Source organism: Zootoca vivipara, chromosome 7 (genome assembly GCF_963506605.1).
Source record: "Zootoca vivipara chromosome 7, rZooViv1.1, whole genome shotgun sequence".
NCBI lineage: Eukaryota > Metazoa > Chordata > Lepidosauria > Squamata > Lacertidae > Zootoca > Zootoca vivipara.
In genome coordinates this window covers 21,211,723-21,238,467 of record NC_083282.1, presented here as the reverse complement: position 1 = coordinate 21,238,467, position 26,745 = coordinate 21,211,723, and the positions used below count along the sequence as shown (strand labels likewise).

Below are 26,745 nucleotides of genomic sequence, written 5' to 3'. Positions count from 1 at the left end.
GATACCGCGGTTGTCTCGTGTGCATTGCTTTCGTACATCACAAAACTGTCCCCGGCATTCTCCATGCCAGTTTTGTGATGTGTGAATGTTCGTTTCTCCTTGATCTCCTTTGCTCCTTTCAGGGTGCAAGCTTCCAATCCGTCCATTCCGCCGCTTTTGTCAAGACAAATGTCTACCCTCCTGCGTCCCTCGTCACCCATCAGTTTTCAGTGTTTGCACACCGCTTGCGGACAATATAAAAGAGGCAAACAGAATAACCGCTGTGAGTCACTTCTGCTCCAGAAAGCCCTGAAAACCGTGTCTCAGACCCGACAAGTTTTGTCAAGGTAGATCAAGAGTAGGGAACCTCAGGCTTTCAGGGCTCCCCCCTCTCCAAGTCACACCCCACACTCTTGAGGCCACCACCACCTCCTCACCAGTTCTGCTTTGCATCCTCCTTGGGTGTTTTTCCCCTGGCTGGAATGTGTCCTTGATCTCAGACAATGCTCCTTTGCTGGGAGAATAAAGAAGGCGTGTGCAAGTATGAAGACACACTTCCTGCAAAAAGTTAAAACTTCCTTTCACTACTTTCCCCACTTTTGCTTTTGCTTCTGCCCACTACCAGAATACGGCCCCTGAAAGGTTGCCTTGCCTAGTTGTGAATGTGGCTATCAGGTTCCTCCCCACAAGATGTAGACAGACGCACATTAGATCAGATGGCTTTAGAGTGGTCCTTAGTTCAGTCATCTTCAGCCTAGCTCCATCTAATTTCACCCATTGCCATACAAAGTACCTACGCTGGCACAGCTGACCAATTGGTGCATCTAGCCCAGTGTTTCCCAAACTTGGGTCTCCAGCTGGTTTTGGACTACAATTCCCACCATCCCTGATCACTGGTCCTGCTAGCTAGGGATGACGGGAGTTGTAGTCCAAAAACAGCTGGAGACCCAAGTTTTGGAAACTCTGAACATTTTCTTCAGCAGTGGTGAACCAGGTGGCCCTGAACAGCTCACAAGCTTGCCTGAGCTTCTAGTAACTATATATTTGAGCGATGGCATAACACTGCCAAAACTAGTGATGGAGACTTCCCCATGCCTAAACATTTATCTGCTTATACCATTGGCATGCAGTCTTCTTGAATCTGAATGGTACGTTTCTTATTGCTTTATCCTCCCCAATACCTCCTTCCCTGGAGGTATGCACAGCTCTGCATCACCAAGGGACTCTTCTGCATTGAAGAAGGCCTTGCAAATTGCCTCGGTTTTGCCTCCACAGACGCTGCTCCTGTCTTCACTCCCCTTAAGCCGCCACCACCACTAAGGTGTCTCAACTCACTCGCAGGAAAGCCAGACTCACTAGCCAGAAAGGGGAATTACCGGTAAGAGCTGCAATTACTTGCAAGCAGGATATGCACAACTCTGGGTTGGTCAGTTGTCCCTAGGATCCTGAGAACTAAGGAGGATTTTTAGGTTTTTATTTTATTTTACTATGTCAGAATTACAGAAAGCAGGAGACTTCTGAAATTCTCTTCTCCATATAGTTTATGGAGCCTGTGGCCCTCCATCTGTTGTTGGACCACGATTCTCATCCTTGACCATTAGCCATACTGGCGGATGGGAGCTGGAGTCCAAAAACATCTGGTACCCCACTCCTGACTCGGCCAGTGGTTGTATGTGTTATCCTGAGCACCACGACAATTTTGAAATATGCTGCCCTTTTAACAGCAAAAAGGGGTACCAAATACATGTCAAATGAGTGTTATTAAAATATCGAGAAATTCTGTTTTTTAATTTTAAAAAAGCACTCAAAAGACTTAAAATGTTGACATTATTAAGCATGTTGGGAATTTTACATTACAAGGTAGTGGTGTGTGTGAAAGAGAGAAAGAGAGAGAGAGAGAGAGAGAGAGAGAGAGAGAGAGAGAGAGAGAGAGAGAGAGAGAGAGAGAGAGAGAATTTGCCATATACATAAATATCACCCACCGAAAGACTGCTGGCACTGATGTCTCTTATAGGTGCTGGATCTGTCTGTAACAGAGAACATGAGATGCTTGTTCCTAGCCAACGTGCACTTTCCAATAATGACTCATCCTTCAAACATTTATTGAAAATAGGCTTTTATAGCTGTGATGTCAACCTTTCTGAAAGACTGCAGATGTACGGATCACAAGCGCTAAAGCAAGCTAAATTCATACTAAGGTTTCCCTGGCAACTGAAGTTAAACACATCTAATGGAGAGATCCTGTCCTGGAGTTTTGCTTATTGGGCAGGGCAGGATCGCTCCTAAACACAAACACGCACCCATACGCTGTTGGAACACAAGGTATATTTCGACTTGAATTGGGGATACAGCTGTTGCACATTAGCAGAGAAGGTGCCATTTCCCACTCTAAATCAACCAGATTTTGCCAGATAATTCAATTGTCAGAACAGAAGAGCCTCACACTATTAAAAAGATATTTGTCTTTGTAGGATCAAACTCAGCTATTCTAAAATTCTAGACCTTCCTGAAGCCTGGGCTGTTTTAATGGTATCACATCTTTCTAACAGCACCCAGTAAGTGCCCTTGTGCAGTTATACTAATATCACCCATTTATTTGTCTTAAATCTGCAAGTAATAGCATAAGTATCTGTCATTAACGGTGATATGCTTTTAGATCTAATTATTACCCCTTTTAAGGTTTTTTAAGGTTTTATGAAGCAGACAGAAGACTAACGTTGGCTGGGTGATGTATTAATAAAAATACATTCTGATTTCCTCACCCAAAAAAGAAGAAGCATGCCCGCATGTCCGATTTCTTTAATTTAAAACCACTGCTTTCTATCCTGTCCTGATAGCATAGGACACAATGAACACTTCTGGCCTTCTTCTGTCTTCCTCCTGGTGATTGTAAAGATATTTGAAAGGTGTCTTCATATTAACCCAGGATGAACATATTTAACACCTTCAAGCCTTTCATCACAAAGCTTGCCTTCCAACTTTTATCATCTTGGTTGATAAGGATATTTTAAACATCCTTTCAGCTTTTCCCTTCTCTTTTGCCACTGATGGTGTTCTCATCTGAATGCTGATCTAAGGAAAGCCATCATACTTGCAATGGCATAGTCTATAGTGCTATTATTTCCTGCCTCAGAACAATGGCACAAATTTCCATGAACAGGGCTTCTAAGAGCAAGATTTTCTCCACCTCCCTTTCCTCTAAAAAAATCTGCTCCTGTGGATAGGGATAAGGAGAGGTGAGGTTATATGGCCCGTAATACCCACTCCAAGACTACTGTGTATCTGTAACAGGGATGGTTCTCCAGAAAGCGGCTTAGTCATGCTGGCCACGTGACCCGGAAGCTGTACGCCGGCTCCCTCGGCCAGTAAAGCAAGATGAGTGCCACAACCTTACCACAGATTATTTTACAAGCTAGAGGCAGAAAGTCAACTACAGTGGTACCTTGGTTCTCAAACGGCTTGGTACTCAAACAACTTGGAACCCAAACACTGCAAACCCGGAAATAATTGTTCTGGTTTGTGAACGTTTTTTGGAAGCTGAATGTGCTCCATTTTGAATGTTACGCTTCCGATTTGAGTGTTACGCTTTCGATTTGAGTGCCACACTTCCGTTTTGAGTGTTACGCTGAGGTCTGTCTGTTTTTTCTATTTATTTTGTGTTTTTGTTTTTGCGGCTCTTTTTTGTTTTGTTTTTGTGACTGTGTGGAACCCAGTTCAGTTCCTGATTGATTGATTGTGTGACTGCAGCACATTGTTATTGCTTTCATTTTATGGATCAATGGTCTCGTTAGATAGTAAAATTCATGTTAAATTGCTGTTTATCGGGTTGTTATTAAAAGTCTGGAACAGATTACCGTAATCTATTTGGCATTACTTTCTGTGGAAAAGCACGCCTTTGGTTTTGGAATGGACTTTCAGAACGGATTAAGTTTGAGAACCAAGGTACCACTGTACCTTTGCTATCCTCCCCACCAAACCTGTAATGCATTGTTTCCTATGCATGGTAGGAAACACTTTGATTTCCCATTCAGCTGAATGGACAATTAGCACACATTCAAATGAATGGAAAGGTCTGCACATGAAATTCTGGATTTGTGCAAACCTTGGTTTTCCCACCATAAATACAGTATCTATTAAGAGGGGGAAGTGGGCAAAGAAGGAGCCATTAACACACCTTCAAGGTATGTTTAATCAGGTCCCAGAATTCATTTTCGTCCTCTGAATTATAAACCATATATAATCAAGGTTTGCAACAGAAATGCTTATGAACCATGGTCAGTGGAACTGATCACCAGAACACTAATGCCATGTATGAACTGATTGTTTGCATTAAATTATGGACAAGAAATACAAACAAGGAAAAGGAAAGAAATTAAAGCTTTGTTCCCTTATTAGCATAAGGTTAAAGCCAATGAATACATAATTGTTCCACACCCAAAGTATTAAAGGATTTTATTCTTAAAGTACAACTAAATTAAGATGCAATGCTGCCTTATTTTACAGGCAAATTGTTTAGTTCCCCTCTCCCTCTCCTTTCCTTCTCTCTCTGAAAAAAACCCAAACATTTTCTTGCTGGAGGATATTGCTGTGAACGAGGCTAGACAGCCAAACTAATATTGATTCAAGAGCACATATCTGAGAACAGCTCAGAACAATAACTCTAAAATGCTATTAGCATATTTTCATTTCAAGTTCCATTTACGTCTATAAATCCCATAATTAAGTTACACAATACATATTTCCCGAGTAAGATAACACAAAATTAAGCATAAATATACGGACTGCAAATTGGCAACAATGCAACTAATGTAAAACATTAAAAAGATGTAAAATACATCCCAATACTACAAAATGTATGAGATTATTCCAATAATTACAGTTTATTGTCATAAAGACAATTACCGGCTTAAGTTGAAAGGCAAACATAGAACTTACAACGATCTATCAATCTCATGAACATCAGCATTGTTGTGTTCTTTTAATTTACCCAACAGCCCCAAGAAATGGCTTCTTATAAAATATAACATTTCTCACCCACACCCACCCCGAAGGTAGTGATTTTTTTGCTTTTATGTCGTTTTGAGTTTTCTGCTCTTCAGAAAACTTTACGCTTCAAATTTACAAACGATTAGTTTCAAAATCTGATTTATCTCAGTATTAGGGCACCCTGTAGCCTCTTTTATAATTTTGTCCAGTTCAAATATAGAGAATAATGTTAAAGCAGCAATGTCTCTCCATTATTTAGCTTATTGGGGGTATAATCTATGACCAAGCACTTCGCAGGCATATTCTTTATCAGCATACCCATTTAAAAACAACAACACAAAGCTTCCATTGCACTTTCACCATCCCATTGAATCCTTCTAGCCCTACAAACTGATGACACTGTTACCCAAGCACCATCCAGGACTAAATTGGGGAGCCCTTTAAAAACAGTTGCAGTTTACCTCATACATCTGGAATCCACACAACTTTTTCCTGTCTTCCAACCCACCATCACCTTGTCTTCTCCCACACAGGTTTCACTGGGGCATTGATAATAAGCTGCGCCTCACACCAACTGCTTCCTCCTACCTTTCGAAATGAAAATGTAGTCTACACCAGCCTTCCTGGAATTGGTACCCTCCAAACTCCCATAGACCTCAGGCAACTTCGCTAATGGACAAGGAAGATGAGAAACTGACCCTTTCCATCTGCTCACTTTGGATAAGAAATGCTTGATACCTTGGTACATTGTTTCTCAGTTGTTCTGCCCCATGAGGCCAATGGACCTTACCCATTTCTCTTTTAGGAAGATGCCTACATCACATGCAAATTAGCCTACAGCAGGGGACCACCACCACCCTTTAAAGATGCCAGTTACTTGCCTGAACGCAAGATACCTGCATGCTCTTTACTGTCAATGGCTGATAGATGAGGAAGCAAGAGTATTTGCTTTGATGGAATCAGGTTGACGTCTACTTTGATGTTCTCCAGGTGCCTGAGCAGCAGCATGTTCTTTTAAAGTATGTCAAATTAAGCAGAAAAACTCAAGTCATTTCTTATGCTGAATTGATATGTCGATTTAGACAATTTAAGAACAGTGAGTAACAAATTAAGCAGGTGATAGAAGATCGATGCACAAAGCATCTGTTATTATCTCTGGACCTGACAGATAATCAAGCTCTGTTGAACATGTAATCAACCCTTCTTGCCTGGTGAACGAGATGTTTTAAGGTGGTTGCAACAGGATCCCAGGATCATTGCGTTGTGGCTCATTTCTGAATGTACAAATGCTGCACCAAAAGTGCTGAAGAGTTTAAGCTGTATTTCCATCTCCAGCCTTAATAATAGAGCAAGTCAGCAAGGATCACCATCAAGAACACCATTTATAGCGATAGGGTTTGAATATGAATGAGGCTTCAGAGCCGCTTGTGTGACTTACTATACCATCAGCTTTGGCAACAGAGTTTATATTTTTTCTGTTAACTACCATATGCAATTTCTGCTTTCAATGCAAAGCATTTTCATCACCAGACTTGGGTCGTGGTCAGCTTTTCGCAGAGGCTAAAGCTTTCCTGAAATGTCACAGCAAAGTTTTCAGAGCAAGGATCTGAACAATCCATTCTGCCACGGGATATTTCCTGACAGGAGTGGCCATGGAAGTCACTCAATGCTAGCCACTTTGGGTTCTTTTCGTAAACCCACAAACTTTGCAATAACATCCGCACTTATGGAACAAACATAAGTGAGGGGCGAGAACCTCTGTCTAGTAAAGTAGTGAATTGTGCACTGTCCGTGGACCCACATGCATGTATGCATAAAAGCTTTATGACCATAAGGATGCTTATTAAAATAGGCAGAATGTGAACACTGTGAAGCTAAATAGGTTTAATCATCATGACTTCCACTCAATAAGCTTGAAATAACAATGCAGGAACCTGCCACTTAGTCAAAGAGCTTCGTCAGAGAATTGCAAGCACACATTTCCCTAGATACACCAAATGTTTGCAGTGTTGTCCCTGCATTTGTAGCATGTGCATAACTGTGTGCAAGAGAAAGAAAGAACTCACATGCACACCGTGTTTGTAGCAAACCAGGGCGGGGAGGAACGGTTTGTGATGGTAGGTGATTAAAGCATTGACTATGTTCCCTAGCCGCCACCAAGTGCTGAATTCACAAGGTTGGCGAGATGGCGCTGACAGATATTGCTTCTTACTACTAGCAATGTAGCGGAACAATGATAACAATGTTTAGGCACCACCCCTGTTAAAACTCACTATCACCATGGAGCAAACAAATTGTACACTGGTTAAACAGTATTGTTAGAAGAGTTTGCCACGAAAAGTGATAGATCACATAGATGTGCGTATATAAAAGGGCTTGATTCACGTGGAGCACAGAAGCAGCTTGTTCAGCAACATTTCATTTCATTTCACTTTGAATTTGCATACTGCCTTTCTATATTACTATATGCAAGGCAGATGACAAGCTGAAGGAACAACCAAATTGACAGCAAAGACCGCACACCTACTAACAATCTGACCCCATACAAAAAATGTCACTAACGAAAACAACTTTAGAATAAACAACCCATATAAAATAAAGAAATATTCAATAATCCATTAGAATAGTAAACAGTATAATTAAATATCAGCAAATAATAATTAAACAGCTTACACTTAGCCATTTACAATAAAGTATTCCTAAACTGTAATCAATGAAAATAACAGCAAGTCACAATGCATAAAATACAAATAAAAAATAAAAAACCATGTAAAAGGGTCAAGTTGAGAAACAAGGGTGCACAATTTATATATATTTTTTAAAAAACTGAATATCCCTGAACTCCTGTCCTCTCTTCCCAGTTGCTTCTGCTGTTCTCAAAGTCATGGTCTGGGAAAGGCTCCTAGGGCTGGAGGGTGAGGCAACACAGGTGGGAAAAGCCATTGGCTGATGACCAGCACAAAGTCTCTCTCCCCTCACAGTTCTTCATCTGGAAACATTGGGGAAGAAAAGTAGTTCCTTGGACCAGTAGGTATGGGGAACCCCTAGCCCTCCAATGTTGCCGAACCTCAACTCCTATCAGCACCATCATACCTGGCCAAGGATGGTGGAAGTTGTCGTTCAACAATATCTGGAGGGTCAAAGATTCCCTCGCACATCTTCAACTGGTGTCATGTACCAGACGACTCACCTGCAATTATAGTGGCACCTTCATGGTATCTCTTGGAAGGACACCTTTTAAAAGCCTTAGATACATTTAACTTCTACTGGCTGATAATGGGTTTTAGATGAGACCAGACAGATGGAGGGATGAAAGTATTAGGATAGTATCTGAAGTGTGAAGGCGAAGCATACCACATAGTCACGAGGTGCAATAGGCCCCTTGTATCAAAGGTTTTAGAAACACTGCCTTAGTCTGATCCAGCCAAGGTTGTGCTATGCTCAACCCCTCCCTTCTTTTAAACATCCATGTTTTGTGGTTGTTTCCTAAATGTCACAAAGGCAGATGCTGCCATCTGAAACACACGAGCTATAAATCTGATGGCGAAGAGCCGTTTCAAAACCATTTCATCTGTAGATGAAATGCTTAAGTGTCTGCCACAGAAAAATGAAAGAGGTTCTCTCTCTCTCTCTCTCTCACACACACACACACACACACACACTTTTTCTCCTCTCTTTTTTACTATTGTCGCAGTAAATAAGCAAGTGTGGATTGAAATGACATCGACCATATGCTTTGAAATGAAGGGGGGGGGATCACAAAGCTCATTACAGCTTGATGAACTCCAAAGAAGGTTAACCACCTTCTGTAAGTGTTTGAGCACCGTTTTGTATCACGAAAGCAGAGGGTGGGGGAGAGGTGCACCACAATTTGTTAAGGGCTACCCACAGCCAGGTGCAGGTTTCTAGAGAAAGGAAGTCAATGTGTAGCCTTCCAGATGTTGCTGGAGGTGTTGATACATCTGACATAGGAATGCTACAGTGATCTATAAGGAAGTGGCTAGCTATAAAATTAGAACAGGACTAGGGAAGCTGTGGCCCTCCAGAGAATGCAAGACTACAACTCCCATCATCCCTGTCTGCTGCTCAGAGGGCTCATGGGAGTTGGAGTCCAACAACATTCAGAGGGCCATAGGTTCCCCACCTCTGAGCTAATGGTGTTAAGTTGTAGAGGAAATACAGGCTTTAAAAAAAATCATAATTAGAATGGTGGTAGATGAAAACCTGAGCGTGAAAGGGTTCGACCAAGAAGTCATCTCTGCGAAGTTATTTTCCCTCATTTCCCCAGATCTAAACAAAAGCAAATAAAACTTAAGATGGCTGCAGTCTGGGATATGTAACATCTCATTCACAAATTAACAGTGCCATCCTACACATGTCTATTCAGAAAAACTGTCCTGTTGAGTTCAGTCAGACTTATTTCCAGGAGTTTGTGCACAGGACTGCAGCCTAAGCTGCTTTGGGAACTCCTGGAGCAGAAAGGCAGGCTAGAGATGAGGTATAAGCGATTGCCATTTTTCTTTATTCCCAAGAGAATTCATTTAAAATATGGTGGAAAGAAAAAAAGGGGGGGTTCTGGTACGGCTTTCCAAGTAACATAAACATACCCCAAAAATGTCACACTGGAAACAAGTTATTTTAAAAGATCATTTAATTATAGGAGAAAGGAGGAACAATCTACCCTGACCCCAAAGAATTGGGTGATTTCTGAGCTGCCCATGCTGCCCATCTGACCTACGGTTCTTAAATATCATTAATAGGCAAAGTGTTCCAGCAAAGAGTTGTCACAATCCAAAACATCACCCGTTCTGAGCGTGAGGGGAACTTCCCAAGGAGACAGCTTTTTCCTGACATTTCGCAAGAGGCACTTCAGAGCTGTCCTCCACCAAACCTTTCGTTTTACCTTCTCTCGGCATCCATTTGATACGTTCAATGACAGTTTTAGTCTCAGCCACATGTGCCTGCTTCAGAATTACTTCAGGTGAGCCAGCACAAACTCACTGAACAGTTCTTCCAGGCCCGCAGCCTTGAATTCATTTTGCAGCTCACCCAGCGTTGAGTACTCTTTGACTTCAAATGCCTGGAACCTATGTTGTACAAGAAAGACTTCATGAATATGCCTGCTTCGTGTCAGAATGTAATTATCAATTCAAAGCTGCTTTTCTAGCCGAAACAGTGCTAAATTATACCTTCTGTGTGCTGCCTGGGCTTTTGTTTCTGAAAGAACGCTAATCATTTTCTCTTTACACTTCTTTCCGCTCGAATCCACATCCACCTTGCTGGTTTTCTGAAGAAGAAGATATTCCTAAATATCACACACACACACAAAACACACACAAAAAAAACATCAGAACATTAAACATCAACTGTAAGTGTCTGTTGATTAAACTTTGTTGCTGAAAAATAAAAATAAAAAGGGGAGGGAGCTCGTCCTTAGCATTGCCCTGGTCAAAATCTCAAGGTTCTTAAGACTAAAGGTGAACGACCAGGTGAAGTCTGAAGTTGCAAGACCGGTGTTACACTTGTGTTTCCATGTAAAGCATGGAAAATATACACCCATGATGGGATACACGAGGGAATGTTGATGACATGCTTCAGTTGTGTTGGCCAGTTGTTGTTGTTGTTGTTGTTGTTTGATGTACCAAGTCTTCCAGTGTTCTTAACTGGAGCTACCCACAAACCTCTTAAAACCACCAGGGTTGTAATTAGCACTACTTTGGATAACAACCCATTGTTGCTATTAATTTAGTGTGCTGTTTTAGTGTTTCACATTCTACACTTACAATCTTCATAACTTAAAAACCAACCTGTGACCATTTGGTAAACAGTGGTATAGAAATCCCTAAACGAATAAGACATATAGGAAGTTACATTTTGAAAGAGCAAACATTTATGAGTAGTTTACAGGGACATTTGGCCTTCCTATCTCTATGGTTATATTACATGTACTCATCCATTTTTTAAAAAAAATCCTAGTTATGTCTAGGTTTGCAGTTGGCTTATCCTGATCCAAATTATGTAATCTATTTTAGAAAACAGGCTTCCACTACAATTCTGCTGCACTGACTATGAAGAAACTGGTTGCAGGAAGACAAAACACCATATTCTCCATATTGCAGCCATAATCACATACATTAGTCTCTAAGGGATGTGGCAGTGCAATGGTCACTATTTACCGGAGGTCTAGTTAGCATTTGGTTCCATCTGTTCCTAGAATAGAAATAGGCAACAGTAGGCCCCAGTCTCCCACCAGCTTCCTGTCTGAAAACCAGCTTTTTTCCTTATCTTTTTTTCCTCCCGAGCAAAGATCCTGTGCAGATTGCCACAGAAGTTCAGCACAAAGTTTTCCCAACATGGACTTCATCAGGTTTCTTCCATGTGTGAGGCAAATGCAGGAAAATGCCAGCCAAGATACAGCTCTTGGCTAACCCAGTGTTGCTATTTCCTCTGGAGAAATGAGGATTAAAAGATCCCTTTGCCGGGGGGGGGGGGGAATCAGTGGGCATAGCGAATATTGCTGGCTCTTCTTCAATTCAGAAATAAGCTCCCTGTTGAAGTTAGTGGCTGAACAGACCCTCCTAACCCAATGCTAAATCTTGTTATAAATCAGGATTTCCCAAACTTGGGTTTCCAGATGGTTGTGGACTACAATTCCCATTATCCCTGACAACTGGTCCTGCTAGCTATGGATGATGGGAGTTGTAGTCCAAAAACAGCGGGAGACACAAGTTCGGGAAACCCTGCTCTAAATACAAAGGGCACGCAGGGCGGCGGGGGGCAGGACACAGAGCTTAAACTTTAAAAGACATTGATTGCTGTTAATAAAACAACCAGTTTCACAAAACGCCTAACAAACATACTAAAAAACCTGAATGTATTTGAACTGACATAGTTCTCTGAGTTATGAGCAACCGAACCGGCAAATGAGAGCAATGTCTGCACCTTAATGCTTCCTCTGTCTCCTTGAAGAAGAATCAGAATCATCTTGCCCATGAACATCAGTCTTCCAGTCAGCTTTAGATCTGCACACCATTTTTCCACCGTTTTGACATATTTTCCCTTAGCTCTCATATGATCTAAACGCAGAAGGGCAATCCAGACACCATCCTCCTTAGGTCCGTCTGTTGATAGAGTACTTTCCCCACTGCAGACTGAAGTTTCAGCTTGCTCGACAGCATGCTTAAGATTCTGCTGTATCCAGAGAATCAGCTCGTGTACCATGGGCTGTGAAAAATGCCTCTTGGCTTCCTCGAGTAATCTCCCTTTCACGGCCGCACACTGCGTCCTTGTAAGCTGCTCAGAGCTAACAGAGATATTCGGCAGGCTTGATGGGTAACCGATCGGCAAGTGAAACAACAGCTTCAGCAATATATCTGCGCCCAAAGGTCCTTTTGCGCTGGTCTGAATCCTAAACCAGATTCCTTCCGCCTCTGAAAAAGCATCCAAAAGCAATGATCAACTGAGAGTCAACTAACATATTTGCAACAGTTGGTTGTTGGTTGGTTTTTACCCTCAGAAAAAAAGCTTTACTTACTCTCGGGGGGGGGGGACCTGAATGATCTATTAATATTTCATATAACTATAAAAAGTCTGGCGTGGAGTTATTTTTGTACTGCTTCTGCCTGAGAGTCACATTCATTTGTGGGCAACTTTGTACCGCTGATGTATATGTATATCAGTGGTACAGGCAGCTAAAGTAAATGTGGTCAGACACCACTCTCCATTCAAGACGTATAATCCCAGTTCATGAACATAGTCCAACCAGGAAATATCACCAGTGGAAATATCACCACAGCAGGGCCAGTTAGTGGCGCAGACTGAGTGGGAAGGCACTAGGGTAGAAGCCTGAGGGCCAGGTAAAATGGCCTGGAGGGCCACATTTAGATTCTGGGCCTGAGGTTTACCACCCTCGATGCAGTGGCTAAGACACTAAGATTGTAATCCAGTATCTACTTACCTGGCAGTAATCCATATTAAATCAATAGGATTTACTTCTTCATTTCCATTACTTACAATACCGCCCTTCATCATAAGATTTTAGGGTTCACAGGATAAAAATACAAGGTCAAAGCACAAATGGACAGTTAAAACAAAAACAACAAAACAAGTATAAGATTGCACACTGAGCTGTTTTTGAGAAACTAAGATATTGCATCCACCATGAATTTGTTGGGTAGTGTAACCTGGGAGGGCCGGGTTCAAACCCCCACTTTGCTATGAAGTTCACTGAGTGACCTTGGGCCAATCACTGTCTCTAAAATGGGGAAGCGAGAACCATGAGTATCGCCTTCAGCTCCTTGCAGGAAAAAGGTGATATATAAATGTATCAAATAAAACAAATATTTCTTAGCATGGTTTCCCAACCTGAAATATGCTGAAGGTACAAGTTATAAATTATGTAAATAAAACATTAAGTGAAGCATTTTGGACATTCAAAAACCAATATATAAATGGCAAAGTATTGTGGCATGTTGTTATGTGACTTAAGAACTGGATAGGCAACTTCCCAAAAGAGGCGAAGGAAAATCAGTAATCAGGCCAAGCCTATCATTTTCAAGTCACACTGGAGAGTGCTCAAAACAACTTTAAGAAAGTGGGGGTGGGGGGAGTGTGTCTAAATGATATTACGCTTACTAAGGTTCCTGGATTCTGCCTTTGGTACTTCTCTGTCCTTTATGCTTAACAGGGAAGTCGTGCAGCCAATTGTAAGCATTTTAGTTTAGGGATTAAAGAAGAGATTAATGCTTTAACACACCTGTAAGAATTTAATCCAGGACCGGAATTCATAGCAATAGATCTTGAATGGAAAGCAATGTGGAAGGGTCTGTTTAAGTGTTAGTGAAATTCAATATAAGTCTTGGGAATACAAATATGGATTCCATCTAAGCAAGAACTATTAGTTAAGATAAACCAGGACTCTTTGATTTAGGGTGAACTAGCAAGACTTTGATTTTTTTTTTCTCATGCGAGGAAAGTCGTGTTACTTAAGCGCCAAACTATTTACAGCAAATAGAACCTCAGACACAGATAGGGCAGGATCATTTTAAGGAGAAAACAGTGCAGAGAAAGAAGGATTAATACCGGTGTATCAGTGTTGCCTGAAGCTGCTTTCTGCAGAACAAAAAAGAATGGTAAGACGGCAATTTGAAGTGCATGCTTAACATTAACTTGCAATTTGAGCTAAAGTGATGGCTTTACAGTAACGTTTGATTTTTGCTTTAAACGTTGTAAAATGCTGCACAATTCTTGTTAATGCTTCAGAACGGGGGGGGGGGGAGTTCACAAGTCTTTGGCAAGATAAAACCTTGGCTCCCCAGAGTGGCTGGGGAGACCCAGCCAGATGGGCGGGGTATAAATTAATTGTTGTTGTTGTTGTTGTTGTTGTTGTTGTTGTTGTAAATAACCCAGTCCCACAGAAGAAGAAAAACTTACAGCTAATGTTACAGGTAGGTAGCCGTGTTAGTCTGGCGTAGTCGAAACAAAATAAAAAAAAATCCTTCCAACAGCACCTTAGAGATCAACTAAGTTTGTCATTGGTATGAGCTTTCGTGTGCAGGCACACTTCTTCAGATATCTGGAGAAGTGTGCATGCACACGAAAGTTCATACCAATGACAAACTTAGTTGGTCTCTAAGGTGCTACTGGAAGAAGAAAAAATTACAGCTAATGTTCAGACATTGCAGGAGGACAGATTTTCAGGAGACAATGAAATCAATGAAAATGACTCTCACTTAGAAGACTGTAAGGTTTGGTTTGGTGGAGAATTATTTGATATTATATTTATATAAGAGCCAGTTTCCAGCCATGAAACAGAACCATTTACACATACCACACTTGTCATAACAACAGGCATTTTGGCAGTACAGAATAAGGTCAGAGAGAATATCCTTTGAAACCCTATTTATGCACAAAACTTGCTTGAAAATACGTCACTTCCAAGCCAACAGAAACAACCGACTTGCAAGCGGTTCTTCAAAGTACCATAAATTTTACTTCTATTTTAAGTGTATATGGAACTGTATGACTAAAACTGTGAGCCGGGAAGCTCCCTGTTGAAATCTTCCCTCCTCAGCCATAGCCACTAAACTGGCAACGCAGTCTGCCAAAGAGGGACATTACAGCCCTATTTTCTAGAGAGCGGCTGAAAGAATTACTGCAACACGAAAGGCTTTGAACACTCGGAACGTGCTATAAAAATGCTGAGTTTCATTATTGTCATCAGACTAATCACATGAAATCAAAGGCAATGGAAAAAAGGAGAAGAACGGCACATGGTTTTTTTTTGTACTGTTCTGTTTTCCAACAGCAATGCAGCCAGCGTGAAACAATAGTGGCACTTTCGCTAAATTAAGAAGGGACAAGGATCTCATCTGCTTCTACTAAAACAGAAAAAAAGTTAGGGTGTAAGATGAAAGGTGCTCTTTTTTCAGATCTTCACTACATCGTTTCTTTGATGTGTTCCAACCACTTCACCCCATTCCTTCAAAAAGTTGCTAAAATGTCAACTTGATTCTTTCTAAAGGGGTTGGGAGAGACAGATTTGAAAGACGCAGCGAAGCAGTCCCAAGTTTCAGATGAGTTCTTTTGAAGTGGCTTGTCTCTTCCCTACCTCCCAAGATCTACCTCGGCTTCATGGGACGGGCAATAGAGTTACGTCTGATTCCTGCCTCCCGCCCCTTCCTCACAGCTGACACGGCTTCACAAGCTTCAGTGCCCTCTGCCAAACAACAAACGAAGACGGTTTAGTGAGTGACATGAGCTGAAATGGTTCAGACAACCCTGAGCACTATGCACAGCACACCAAGAAAGGAAGTCTCCTTCTCAGTAGAGTGTGTTGCCCTAAGAAGAAGACATTGCTCCTCAATTCCATACCCACTTTCAAGGAAACAAGAGGGTCAGAGGCACTGACTGACAGGCAAATACAAAAAAGCAAATACAGAGCATCATCAGAAACAGCTTGGAGAGACTACCATTGTCTAAATCAAGGGTAGGCAACCTATGGCTCGTGGGCCCAATCGCCTTGTCAATCCAGCCTGCGGACGGCCCGGGAATCAGTGTGTTTTTACATGAGTAGAATGTGTGCTTTTATTTAAAATGCATCTCTGGGTTATTTGTGGGACATAGGAATTCGTTCATTTTTTTCCCCCAAAATATAGTCCGGCCCACCACATGGTCTGAGGGACGGTGGATCAGCCCACGGCTGAAAAAGGTTCCTGACCCCTGGTCTAAATCATGAGGCCTCAAGAGCTCATGATCTAGATTGCTGTCAAGAGATTTCCCAACCCTGGCCTATAGCATATCAAACTGCAACCCTAGTCTCCTGTTTCACTTGCTGATGCCATTTTCCCACCCCATGCAACCAATGGGGGGGTGTCAGTGCCTCCCCCCCATGGCCGCATGGAGTGCCGGGTACATCATGTGTGCAGGAAAAAAACTTAAACACACTGCAGCGTTCCCAAAAAATAGACCAGAGGCAATTGTACTTCACCCAGCAGACCTTTACTGCTACTGAAGGCAACTGAGCATAATGGTCACAAATCCAATACATCCAGGATAGGCACAGCCCATAAGAAATCTAGTTGCAGCAGACTTAACTTAAACTTACTTGTAACTTATAATAAGACTGAACCTTAACACTATAGCAGGCATCCCCAAACTTCAGCTCTCCAGATGTTTTGGGCTACATGCGCTTTCTGCGCCCCTGGCCTGCAATGCAAAACCAGCCAGCCACCTTTGTGCCTTGAGCTTGCTTTGGGGCACTGGCGGAGGAAGAGGAAGGCGGGGGGAGCACACTGCCCCCAGCAGCGCAATCCCGGTGGGGTGCCATCGCGGCTGCCCCCCTCCGCCTGTGCTGGGTGCCATGCCCCCGCAGATGGCGCGCCATGCCCCCAGAACATGCGGCACACCCCTGCGGGCAGCACACCCTGCCCCTGAGATGCGTGCCAGCCCCGCCCCCACATGCTCTCTGCCCCCCCCCCCGGTGCCGGAGCATGAAGCTCCGCCACTGCTTTGGGGTTATTTTTCTTGCACATTTCAAAGTAATACTGACCTATCTGGCTGAACAGGATAACAGCCCTGACTCAGAAGGGCCGCTGGCAGCTGAAGCTGGAGGATTACAAGAAGTCTCCCTACCTGCCTGTAATAGCACCTTCTATTTGCCTGACTCTTTTCACAAGAGGTGCTATCTGAAATAGAGAGCAGTGAATTACCATTCTGTTGACATTTATTGTGCTAATAAGTTGGAAACCCAGCACATTCTCACTCATTTCCCCCAGCTGCATGCTTATCATCAGTAAATTTAGTGCTGGCATACTTCAAATTGTTTTCTGTGTTTGGTGTCAGCTAGAAAGGGCTCCCTCTCTACCCCTCCTCTTTTTTTCTTTTTTTTGCTGGCTTTCTGTGTCACCCATTCATTGTGCATTTCTGAGCGTTACCTACAGAAATCCAAATTTTGATGAACAAATATATGTTTTATGGCAAGATAGCTGAGCAAACCGTAGAGGAGGACGAGAGAGTGGATTAACAAGTAAATTATGTCGGTCTATCGGCAACACTAATCTTTGAGGCCAGACAAGAAAAAGTAAAGCAGACCTTTGTTAATTAGCTGATTTAAATTCATTCACACATCATTTTCAATAAAACGCCTGCTGCATGTTGAGCGGGTCACTCCTAAGCTTCAGAAAACTCGGATGTTTTTACAGACCGAGTGGAGGGAGAGCACCCCATACTCACCCGTCCTCATGAAATCTCTACTCTGACCTTTTCACGTCCCTTGACTTTAACACAACCATCTCTAATAATGGGCATACAGTAGTTTGTTTTCAGTTGATTAGCCTTTCCAAGCTGCTGAATATATTTGAAACATCTAGGCAGTGTGCAAAATACAAAATGGAGATAAAAGCAAACGGTCGAGCAATAGCAGGGTCCAATCTTATGAGAAAACCTAGACAGAAAGATATGCCTGATAGCAAACAATTATTAGATGCTTGTGCAGCACTCACTATAGCAGTGTTTCTCAACCAGTGTCCCTCCAGATGTTTTTGGGACTACAACTCCCATCATTCCTGACCACTGGTCTTGCTAGCTAGGGATGATGGGAGTTGTAGTCCCAAAACATCTGGAGGCACACTGGTTGAGAAACACTGCACTATAGAACGTCGCTAGCAGAGGGACTCAGGAGCGGTGGCGGTTTCACCAGCAATATACTGCTGAGTGAAGCCGACATCGCGGTCTGCTCCTGGGAGATATATTGATATATCAGTGCCTCGGTGAACAGGCGTATGGGATTTTTTCCAACCCTAAATGTGGGTAAGCAACGTTTCAGCCGATTTGTATTTTAACAGTAAGCATTTTCATAAATTATTCAATCTAATTTGGATGCTACAAAGACACTCCTGGGATCCACATCAGCAAAACTAGTTTTGTTTTGCAAAACTGATACATATCTCATACTGGAACATTTGCAAGACTGGGAGGCATATAAGATCTCCAGCTTGGTGCTGGAAATAAAATGTCTTGACTGCACTCCCAAAGCATATTATCATCTATTTTTTAGAATCCTCTTTTGACATTTATAGAGTTTTTTAAATATATATTTTAACCAGACCAAAGATAAGGTTTGACACCTGATTAACAAAATTGCTGATTAATATTCGCTGATTAATACATTAATAAATCAAATGTGCATTTGTTTGCAGCCTATGACAATCATTTTGAGAAAGACAGCAAGCTTCTCCTGTTCTTTGAGCAGAGATGGCTACACTGTGGCCCAGATCACCTGTCAAAATGGCTCACAAGGAGAGATAAGGAAATAAGGATCTAGCCCGCCAGACAAAAGGCAGCTCCCCCATCCCCTCTTTAAACCTGGAGAAGTTACTCTTGGAAAATACAGTAGAACATAAATCTCCAGTTTCTTCAATTCCCTTTAGCAAGTCAAGCAAATTCTGGCTAGTGTCATTCATTTACTCTGGGCGGCTTCCAACAAAATATCAAAATACAGAAATCCATCAAACATTAAAAGCTTCTCTAAACAGGGCTGCCTTAAGATGTCTTCTAAAGGTCTGGTAACTGTTATTCCCTTTGACCTCTGGTGGGAGGGCATTCCACAGGGTGGGTGCCACTACCGAGAAGGCCCTCCGCCTGGTTCCCTGTAACTTGGCTTCTCGTAGCGAGGGAACCGCCAGAAGGCCCTCGGCGCTGGACCTCAGTGTCCGGGCAGAACGATGGGGGTGGAGACAAACCAGGAAGTAAACAAACCAGGAAGTCTCTAATTAACCATAGTTTCTCAAACTGGATGAAATGGGAAACTATGGTTAATTAGAAGATTCCTGGCAGTTTGAGTGAATGGAGGGGTGAAAGTGTTCTGTGTGGATTGATCCAATGACCGTTTGAGGCATGATTATCCAATCTGGCTCAATATCTCAGAGCAGTGGTTTTCAAATTTTAGATCTCCGGGGATCCCTTTCTTCACATGCGCTTTTCTCCCAAGGAACACTCTGTCTGTTGCAGAGGTTTCTAAGCTCATTTCATGCAAATCACAGACCAGCACAGAATGCACCCACCAAACACACTTTCCTATGGCTGCACGCTGGAGGCAGAGGGGACAAGGATGGGCCAGCTCTATTTTAAAGGAAAGGTCTGCCTACCATTACTGATCTCATTCAAAAAAAGGCCTTGTAGGTTTCAGAAGAACTCAACATCCCCTGAAAAGCTGTTTGAAAAGCTACAATGCAGGGGACGCTGAGTTTTAACAGAGAAATTGCCACACATTTGTAACACACCACAGTGGGGAAAACAGATGAACTGTACTTTCTTGTGCATACTCAGGTGCATATTTAATGTGCATTGGTGATGTTTAGCAGTCTGACAGTAAACTCGTGCAAAGCAGCCTTGGGGTCTTCGGAGGCGACTGGCAGCAGCGGAGAACGCTTGGTTCAGCTTGCCAGCAGGTGTTGACAGAAAAGCAGGGTACAAGGGCAATGCTTACAAGAGAAATGGGAACAGGATGGGAACACTTTGCATGTTTACAGACATTTGAGCTGGGAGCAGAAAAATAAATTCATTTTATTTATTTTCCCGTGCTAAGGTTAAAAAAAAAACCACCTGAGAGAAAACATATCCAGTAGAAAATTGGGATTTCCTTCCCCTGCCGCCACTTAGTATAAAAGGAAGAGGGTATCAGTTGAAGGAAAGGGGGAGAGGATGGCAGAGAGGGAAGGGATTCTCAAATATCATTAACAGGGCTGTGTATCCACAGTACATGTAAAGCACATTCCCCGCCTCCTGGCAAAAAAAACACCAACCAATCCTGGGAGTTGCAGTTTGTTAAAGGTGATGGGAACTGCAGCTCTCAGAATTTTGAGGGGAGGTGTTTAAAATGTATGGTGTGTACACAGCTCAAGTTAGTTAGCTGCTCAGGACCATGTTTTAATGGGCTCACTCAGTAAGTGCTTGATCTTTCCTGAACACCTGATTGATCCTGGACAATCGCCCTTTTGTACAAGAAAGTACAGTACAGATAAAGGAATGCAAGAGAAGTCTCACGGGTATTTTATTTTGGATGTGGGCATCAGCTTACATCTCACTGCACACATCTAAGCCAAAATATATTGCCATCAAGCCACCCTCTGGCAAAAAAACACACAGGAAGGCAACATCCGCTTGGCTCTGAAAACTGGAGTTCTGGGGTCATGTATGTTGCCTACGGGAGCAGTCAGACCACTTGCTGCTCCTCTGAACCTGCTGTCTATTATTTAAAGGGGTATCTCTGGGAAGGAAAAGGAACTTATATGGAGGGAGAGAAAGGCAAGGGAATGTCTCAGCCATAGCTGTCCAGTTTTCCCTTTTCTCGTGAGGAAGCCTATTCAGCAAAAGGGAATTTCCCTTAAAAAAAGGGGAGAACTTGATAGCTATGGTCTCAGCACGTTGCTTAAACTGTTTTTAGAAACACTGCATAACTTGAAGGCAAAGGGCAGCGCCTACACACACATAACACACACAAACTAACAACAAACTTAGTTCTGCCTGTTTTTGAACCTCTGCTTCATATTACATCTTGTTCGTAGGCCTATTGAGGAAAGTGGCAGTGAATCAGGGAAAAAAGTTTTTGTAATGTCTCAGGTGGCCTGGCTGAAATCAAACCAATGATTTTATCCTTTTAATATACATACATATATATATATATATATATATATATATATATATATATAGATATATAGATATATATATACTTTAAAAGAAGAAGAACCGTAAGCAAGCAGGAACAAGAGTTACCTGGTGTATCTGCTCATGGATTGTTTGTTTGTTTGTTTCTTTGTTTCATTGGTGCTTATTTATGCCATTAAAAACCACCATGCACTCAAGAACTTAGGCCCTGTAATGCAGTAGCTTGACTTATCAAATTTGGACCTGGGAGACCAGGGCTCAAACCCCAACTCAGCCGTGAAACTCACAGGACGACCATGGGCCAGAAAGTCTCAGCCTAGCCTGCATCTCCCGGTTGTTGGAACATAGGAAGCTTATACTAAGTAATACCAATGGATCCATTAAGCTCAGTACTGTCTACACTGACAGGCAGCTGCACTCCAGGACTTCTGCCGGGGTTTTCTCTCAATTATGCTCACATCCTTCTCAAATGCAACCCGTTCCCCCTTTATCCATGGCTGCATACAAAACAGCTGGAGGTGTCAGCAACCAGACAATGGCACTCTGTACGTGCTTAAGGATGCTCTTTTAAGGGAGGGAGTGGAGATAAAAACCAATGCAGCAGCCACCACAGGCACCTGGACAGATCCAAGCATCCCCAAACTCTGCCCTCCAGGTGTTGTGGGACTACAATTCCAATAAATAATAATAATAATAATAATAATAATAATAATAATAATAATAATATATTATTATTATTTATATCCCGCCCATCTGGCCGGGTTCCCCCAGCCACTCTGGGCGGCTTCCAACAAAATATTAAAATACAGAAATCCATCAAACATTAAAAGCTTCCCTAAACAGGGCTGCCTTGAGATGCCTTCTAAAGGTCTGGTAATTGTTGTTCTCTTTGACCTCTGGTGGGAGGGCGTTCCACAGGGCGGGCACCACTACCGAGAAGCTCTCTGCCTGGTTCCCTGTAACTTGGCTTCTCGTAGCGAGGGAACCGCCAGAAGACCCTCGGCGCTGGACCTCAGTGTCCGGGCAGAACGATGGGGGTGGAGACACTCCTTCATCCCTGACCACTGGTCCTGTTAGCTAGGGATGATGGGAGTTGTAGTCCCAAAACATCTGGAGGGCCGAGTTTGGGGATGCCTTAAGCATTCCTATCATAAAAAGCCAACAACTGTACAGCAATTTCAAAGGGGAAGGGAAACTAGGGGGTTGCTGAAAGGGGTAAGTTCATCTTTGCTAATGAGAATGAAAAGTAATTCTGATTTTGATGGGCCGATAACGCTGCTTTCATCTACCGCTTGCTACTTTTGTGGCCTTCATAGCTTCTTCTCTGCCCTCCAGGAGCCGCGCGGAATTTCCCCCTCCTCATTTTTATTTGAACTCCTGCTTTTCAAACGGGTCTTTTTCCCTCCCCGTGTTGTTGTTGTTGTTTTAATGCAGGTGTGCTAAAAGCTGCTCCCATCTGTCATGATAACGAGGTTCTCAGCAAAAACTCCCGGTTATGGGTCACTAAGCCAACGGTGCTAGGATTGAGAAACAGTCACCTGACACCTCCAGCACTTCGCATTCATCTTCCCCGCAGTAAATAGCAGCAATCGCAGAGAGCTCCTCTAAAGCCAAGTCCGACATGGCAGAGAGACGCGCCGCCCCTTCCGCCCGGATTGAAAACGGGGACGGGCTTGAAAAGGAGTCCCGTGTCCACAAGGGGGCGCTCCGCCTCCTTCGCTCATTAAGGCAAAGGCAAAGGATGCGGCTTCTGCCGCTGACAGCTGGGTCCTGCTTACCTCTGGTTTCCTCAATAACCAAGGTTGTGTACTTTGTGATAAAAAGAAGCCCGTTCCTTCGGGACAAAGCACTGTAAATTTAACAATGCGAACAGTCAGAGGCTCTGCATTCCTGAAGTGTGAAGTTTGATTGCTTTCAGAATTGTTTTTTTAACAAAGGACCTTTAAACAAAACTTTCAGAATTGTTTTTTTAACAAAGGACCTCTAAACAGAACTTGTGCATAGGAAACAACATAAACTGAAAATGCGCAAATTGGAAAATTATGGTTATATGGTACTTTGTAACTCTGAATTCCATTGAATAGGCAATCATTAATTCACAGTTAAGTAATCTTGAACAATTCAAAGAAATGCTAAAAGTAGTTCAGTCCTAAGCATGGCATAGTGGTTAGAGCACTGCACGTAAAACAGGTTGAGACCCGAGTCTGAATCCTGCCCCCATCTCCATCACAGAGTTCAAACGGTGTGGTGCTGGGGCCCAGTCATCTTGTGTCCGCCTAAGTCAGGCCTCCCCAAACTTCGGCCCTCCAGATGTTTTGGACTACAATCCCCATCATCCCTGACCACTGGTCCTCTTAGCTGGGGATCATGGGAGTTGTAGGCCAAAACATCTGGAGGGCCGCAGTTTGGGGGTGCCTGGCCTAAGCTACCTCACAAGGTTGTTGTGAAAAGAGCTGCTTGAGCTCCTTTGACAAAAGGCTGGATAAAAAGGGGACAAATAACGCAGGTGGGGGAGAGAGAGAGAAATAAAAGGTGGCAAATAATAATAATAATAATAATAATAATAATAATAATAATAAGCAATCCATGGCAAAAAATAAATAGAGCAACCCAACCCATGTAGTAACATCTTGTGAGGTGGCTCAAAACAATTACCTACAAAAGAAAAAAGCATTATATGGAAAGTATCTCGAAAGTCTCCACCAAAAGACACTGTCAGCTAAATGGAGACAAGGCTTCCTGTGAAGATATCCATAACTAGGAGAGTTCATAGGGAATCAGGTGTTCCAAGATATGCTGCGCCCATGACTTATATGTGGGCAGGGCAGGGCCCAGGATTGTGCCTTATTGGCACATACAGGGGGAAATCAAGGACACACTTTCTGTTTGTATTGCAGTCAGGTTGAAGGCAGCGCAAAACCCTCACAACCACCGCTGCTTTCAGCTAGTGTCATCCTGGGGCATTGTGGGAAAATAAACGGTTGGTTATACACAGCCACCTGCAGGATAAGCTCATGGCCAGGGTCCGCTGGCAGAGGAGGGAACCATCAGCGGCACCTTCGCCCAAGGCTCCCTCAAAATGAGAGTCTGTATTTTATTGTGGGTGCTTAAAAGTACACGGGACCACATGTCGCCTTCATAGTTGGTGTAGTGTAGGCCATGAGCTCTTAGGGTCAGGTGGGAAATATATCTGAACAAGCATTTTCCAGGGTACCACGGCCACAGCTGCCCAAGTGAAAGGGTGCTTAACAAAACCACAGTTTCCTTTCTGCTGCTGTGCAAGGACAATTGCATGTAAAGTAACAGGCCCACAAAAAATTCACTTACAAATACTAAGGCAAAAAAAAACCAATTAAAAACAGCAGCGTGGCCATGTTTCAGCAGTCTACGTATTTCATACCTGCAAGTATGAAATATTTACAAACCAATATAGGGGAATGAGCGGCAGGTGCCAGAAACAGTTGAAGGGAGGCTGTCAAAAGTGCAGCAAAGTATTGCTTGCTCCTGTCAAGAAGGCGTCTATGAAAATTAGCTGAAACTTACCACCTTCTTCTTTTATGACAATCTTTTCCTCCCTTCGCACTCCCCCAGCAACCATCTTCCTTCCTTAACAATGCTTTGTTTAATACATTTTATACATTTAAATAATTTTTTTAAAAAAACAATAAGTCAATGTAAATGTCTTTTAAACTGACACTATCTAAAGTCATTGAGGTCCCCCCACACACAAGTTCTTGCACTCTGACATTTGGAAGTCATCAAATGAGACAGCATAATGTCAGTTTGATATTTGTCACACTATGCAAATATCCGCTTCATGTCAAAGATCTGAATCCCATCTAAACGTAATACGTTCTCTTGTAGTCACAGGCTTGTGAAAATGCTAAATATTTATATTCAAGATGAATGTCTATTCTTGGCCTTCTGTTGCATTATTACTGTGTAGGAACTCAGTAACTCTTTTCTATTAAAAAAAAAAAAATCCAACAGTGTGGCTCACAAAAAACTACCGGCAATATTATTAGCTGTTCTTATTATTAGCACACCAGCTAATTAGTGTAGCCTAGCAATTCCAATACAATAAAGGTAAAGGTAAAGGGACCCCTGACCATTAGGTCCAGTCGTGACCGACTCTGGGGTTGCGCGCTCATCTCGCATTATTGGCCGAGGGAGCCGGTGTATAGCTTCCAGGTCATGTGGCCAGCATGACAAAGCCGCTTCTGGCAAACCAGAGCAGCACATGGAAACGCCGTTTACCTTCCCGCTATAGCGGTTCCTATTTATCTACTTGCATTTTGATGTGCTTTCGAACTGCTAGGTTGGCAGGAGCTGGGACCGAGCAACGGGAGCTCACCCCGTCACAGGGATTCGAACCGCCGACCTTCTGATCAGCAAGCCCTAGGCTCAGTGGTTTAGCCCACAGCGCCACCTGGGTCCAATACAATACAATATACTTTATTCGACCGATAGTCAGAAAGGCCTACCAATTCCTGGTATGCAAACACTTATAACTTAGCCCTTTGCAAACTTAACTCACATATAAAAGATATGTGTGGATAAATGGCACTGCCATCAGAATATGGCTTCTTAAAGCCATACTGTTGAGATGTACTGATGCTTACCGTAATTGAAAGGGTGCAGTAAACATGCATGTCCCACAGCTAGGGAGGAGAGTATATTGCACACCCACAGTTGCACTATGCAAGGGTAGGTTTCTATTATTGGGCAAATATTTTTTTCCGCTTTCTTCTACACAAATTTTATCACTTTAAAACTCACCAACCAAGGTTAGCAAGGTATCAGGAGCCAAACAGAAGCAATATTGATCCCCAGTAGTCAGAATGACTGATTAAAGACGTATTACGGTAGTGAATAAGGTTCAGAAATTAATCCTACAGCGATAGGAAGGAAAAGGTCTTCCCTATTGAAGTATGCAACTTGTGTTTTTACACCTCATTTATAATAATTGTAACCATTTCTTTCACTCCTGAATTTTTCTACTTTATTACAATGCTCATTGTGTTGAACCTATATTATTATGTTGTACAGTAATTGTTCTCTTTGTGTATATTGTCTGCTTTGGTTGTTCAATCATTATATGTATGTGTTGGAGAAAAATCCATCCTTTTCAAAGTAATTAACTGGTATTCAACTCAGCTGTAGATGCCATACTTCTGAGAGGAATGAACAAATTCATTTAATGCACTGTGCACTCATTGCATATAAAAATGCTGCCATTAAGTTCATCTGCAGACTCAGAGAATAACACTTTCTGGAAAACATGTCTGTGTTTTAGAACAGGGCTTCCTAAACTGGTCTGCGAACTGAGCTTCATTCAGGTGGTCTGTGGTGTGTGTATGGATTTGTGGTTGAAGACGGGCGACGGCCCATCCATCACATTAAATGTTCTTGATTTTTAATTGCATTTCAATTGCTTCTTTTATTTCTTATATTGTATTTTATTGTATTGCAATTTGAATTTTTGAATTCTATGGATTATTTGAATTCTTACCATAAAATACAATATAATTTGAGTTCTATACAATAAATTCAGTAAGAAGTAAAAGAAGCAATAACAGCACAATTAAAAAGCACAGAGTGCATCACATTTGCTAC

General features: G+C 42.5%; 1 protein-coding gene across 1 annotated transcript; it reads right to left on the bottom strand.

The window, feature by feature from the left end:
* Nucleotides 1-1,893: 1,893 nt before the first annotated feature.
* RWDD3 (RWD domain containing 3) lies at nt 1,894-25,007 on the bottom strand. Its single transcript, XM_035123691.2, has 4 exons — nt 22,668-25,007; nt 11,908-12,395; nt 10,155-10,270; nt 1,894-10,052 (listed from the first exon to the last, which is right to left on the bottom strand). The coding sequence occupies exons 1-4, from the start codon at nt 22,750-22,752 to the stop codon at nt 9,938-9,940; spliced, it is 804 nt and encodes a 267-aa protein (XP_034979582.1). The 5' UTR covers nt 22,753-25,007; the 3' UTR covers nt 1,894-9,937.
* Nucleotides 25,008-26,745: the final 1,738 nt, after the last annotated feature.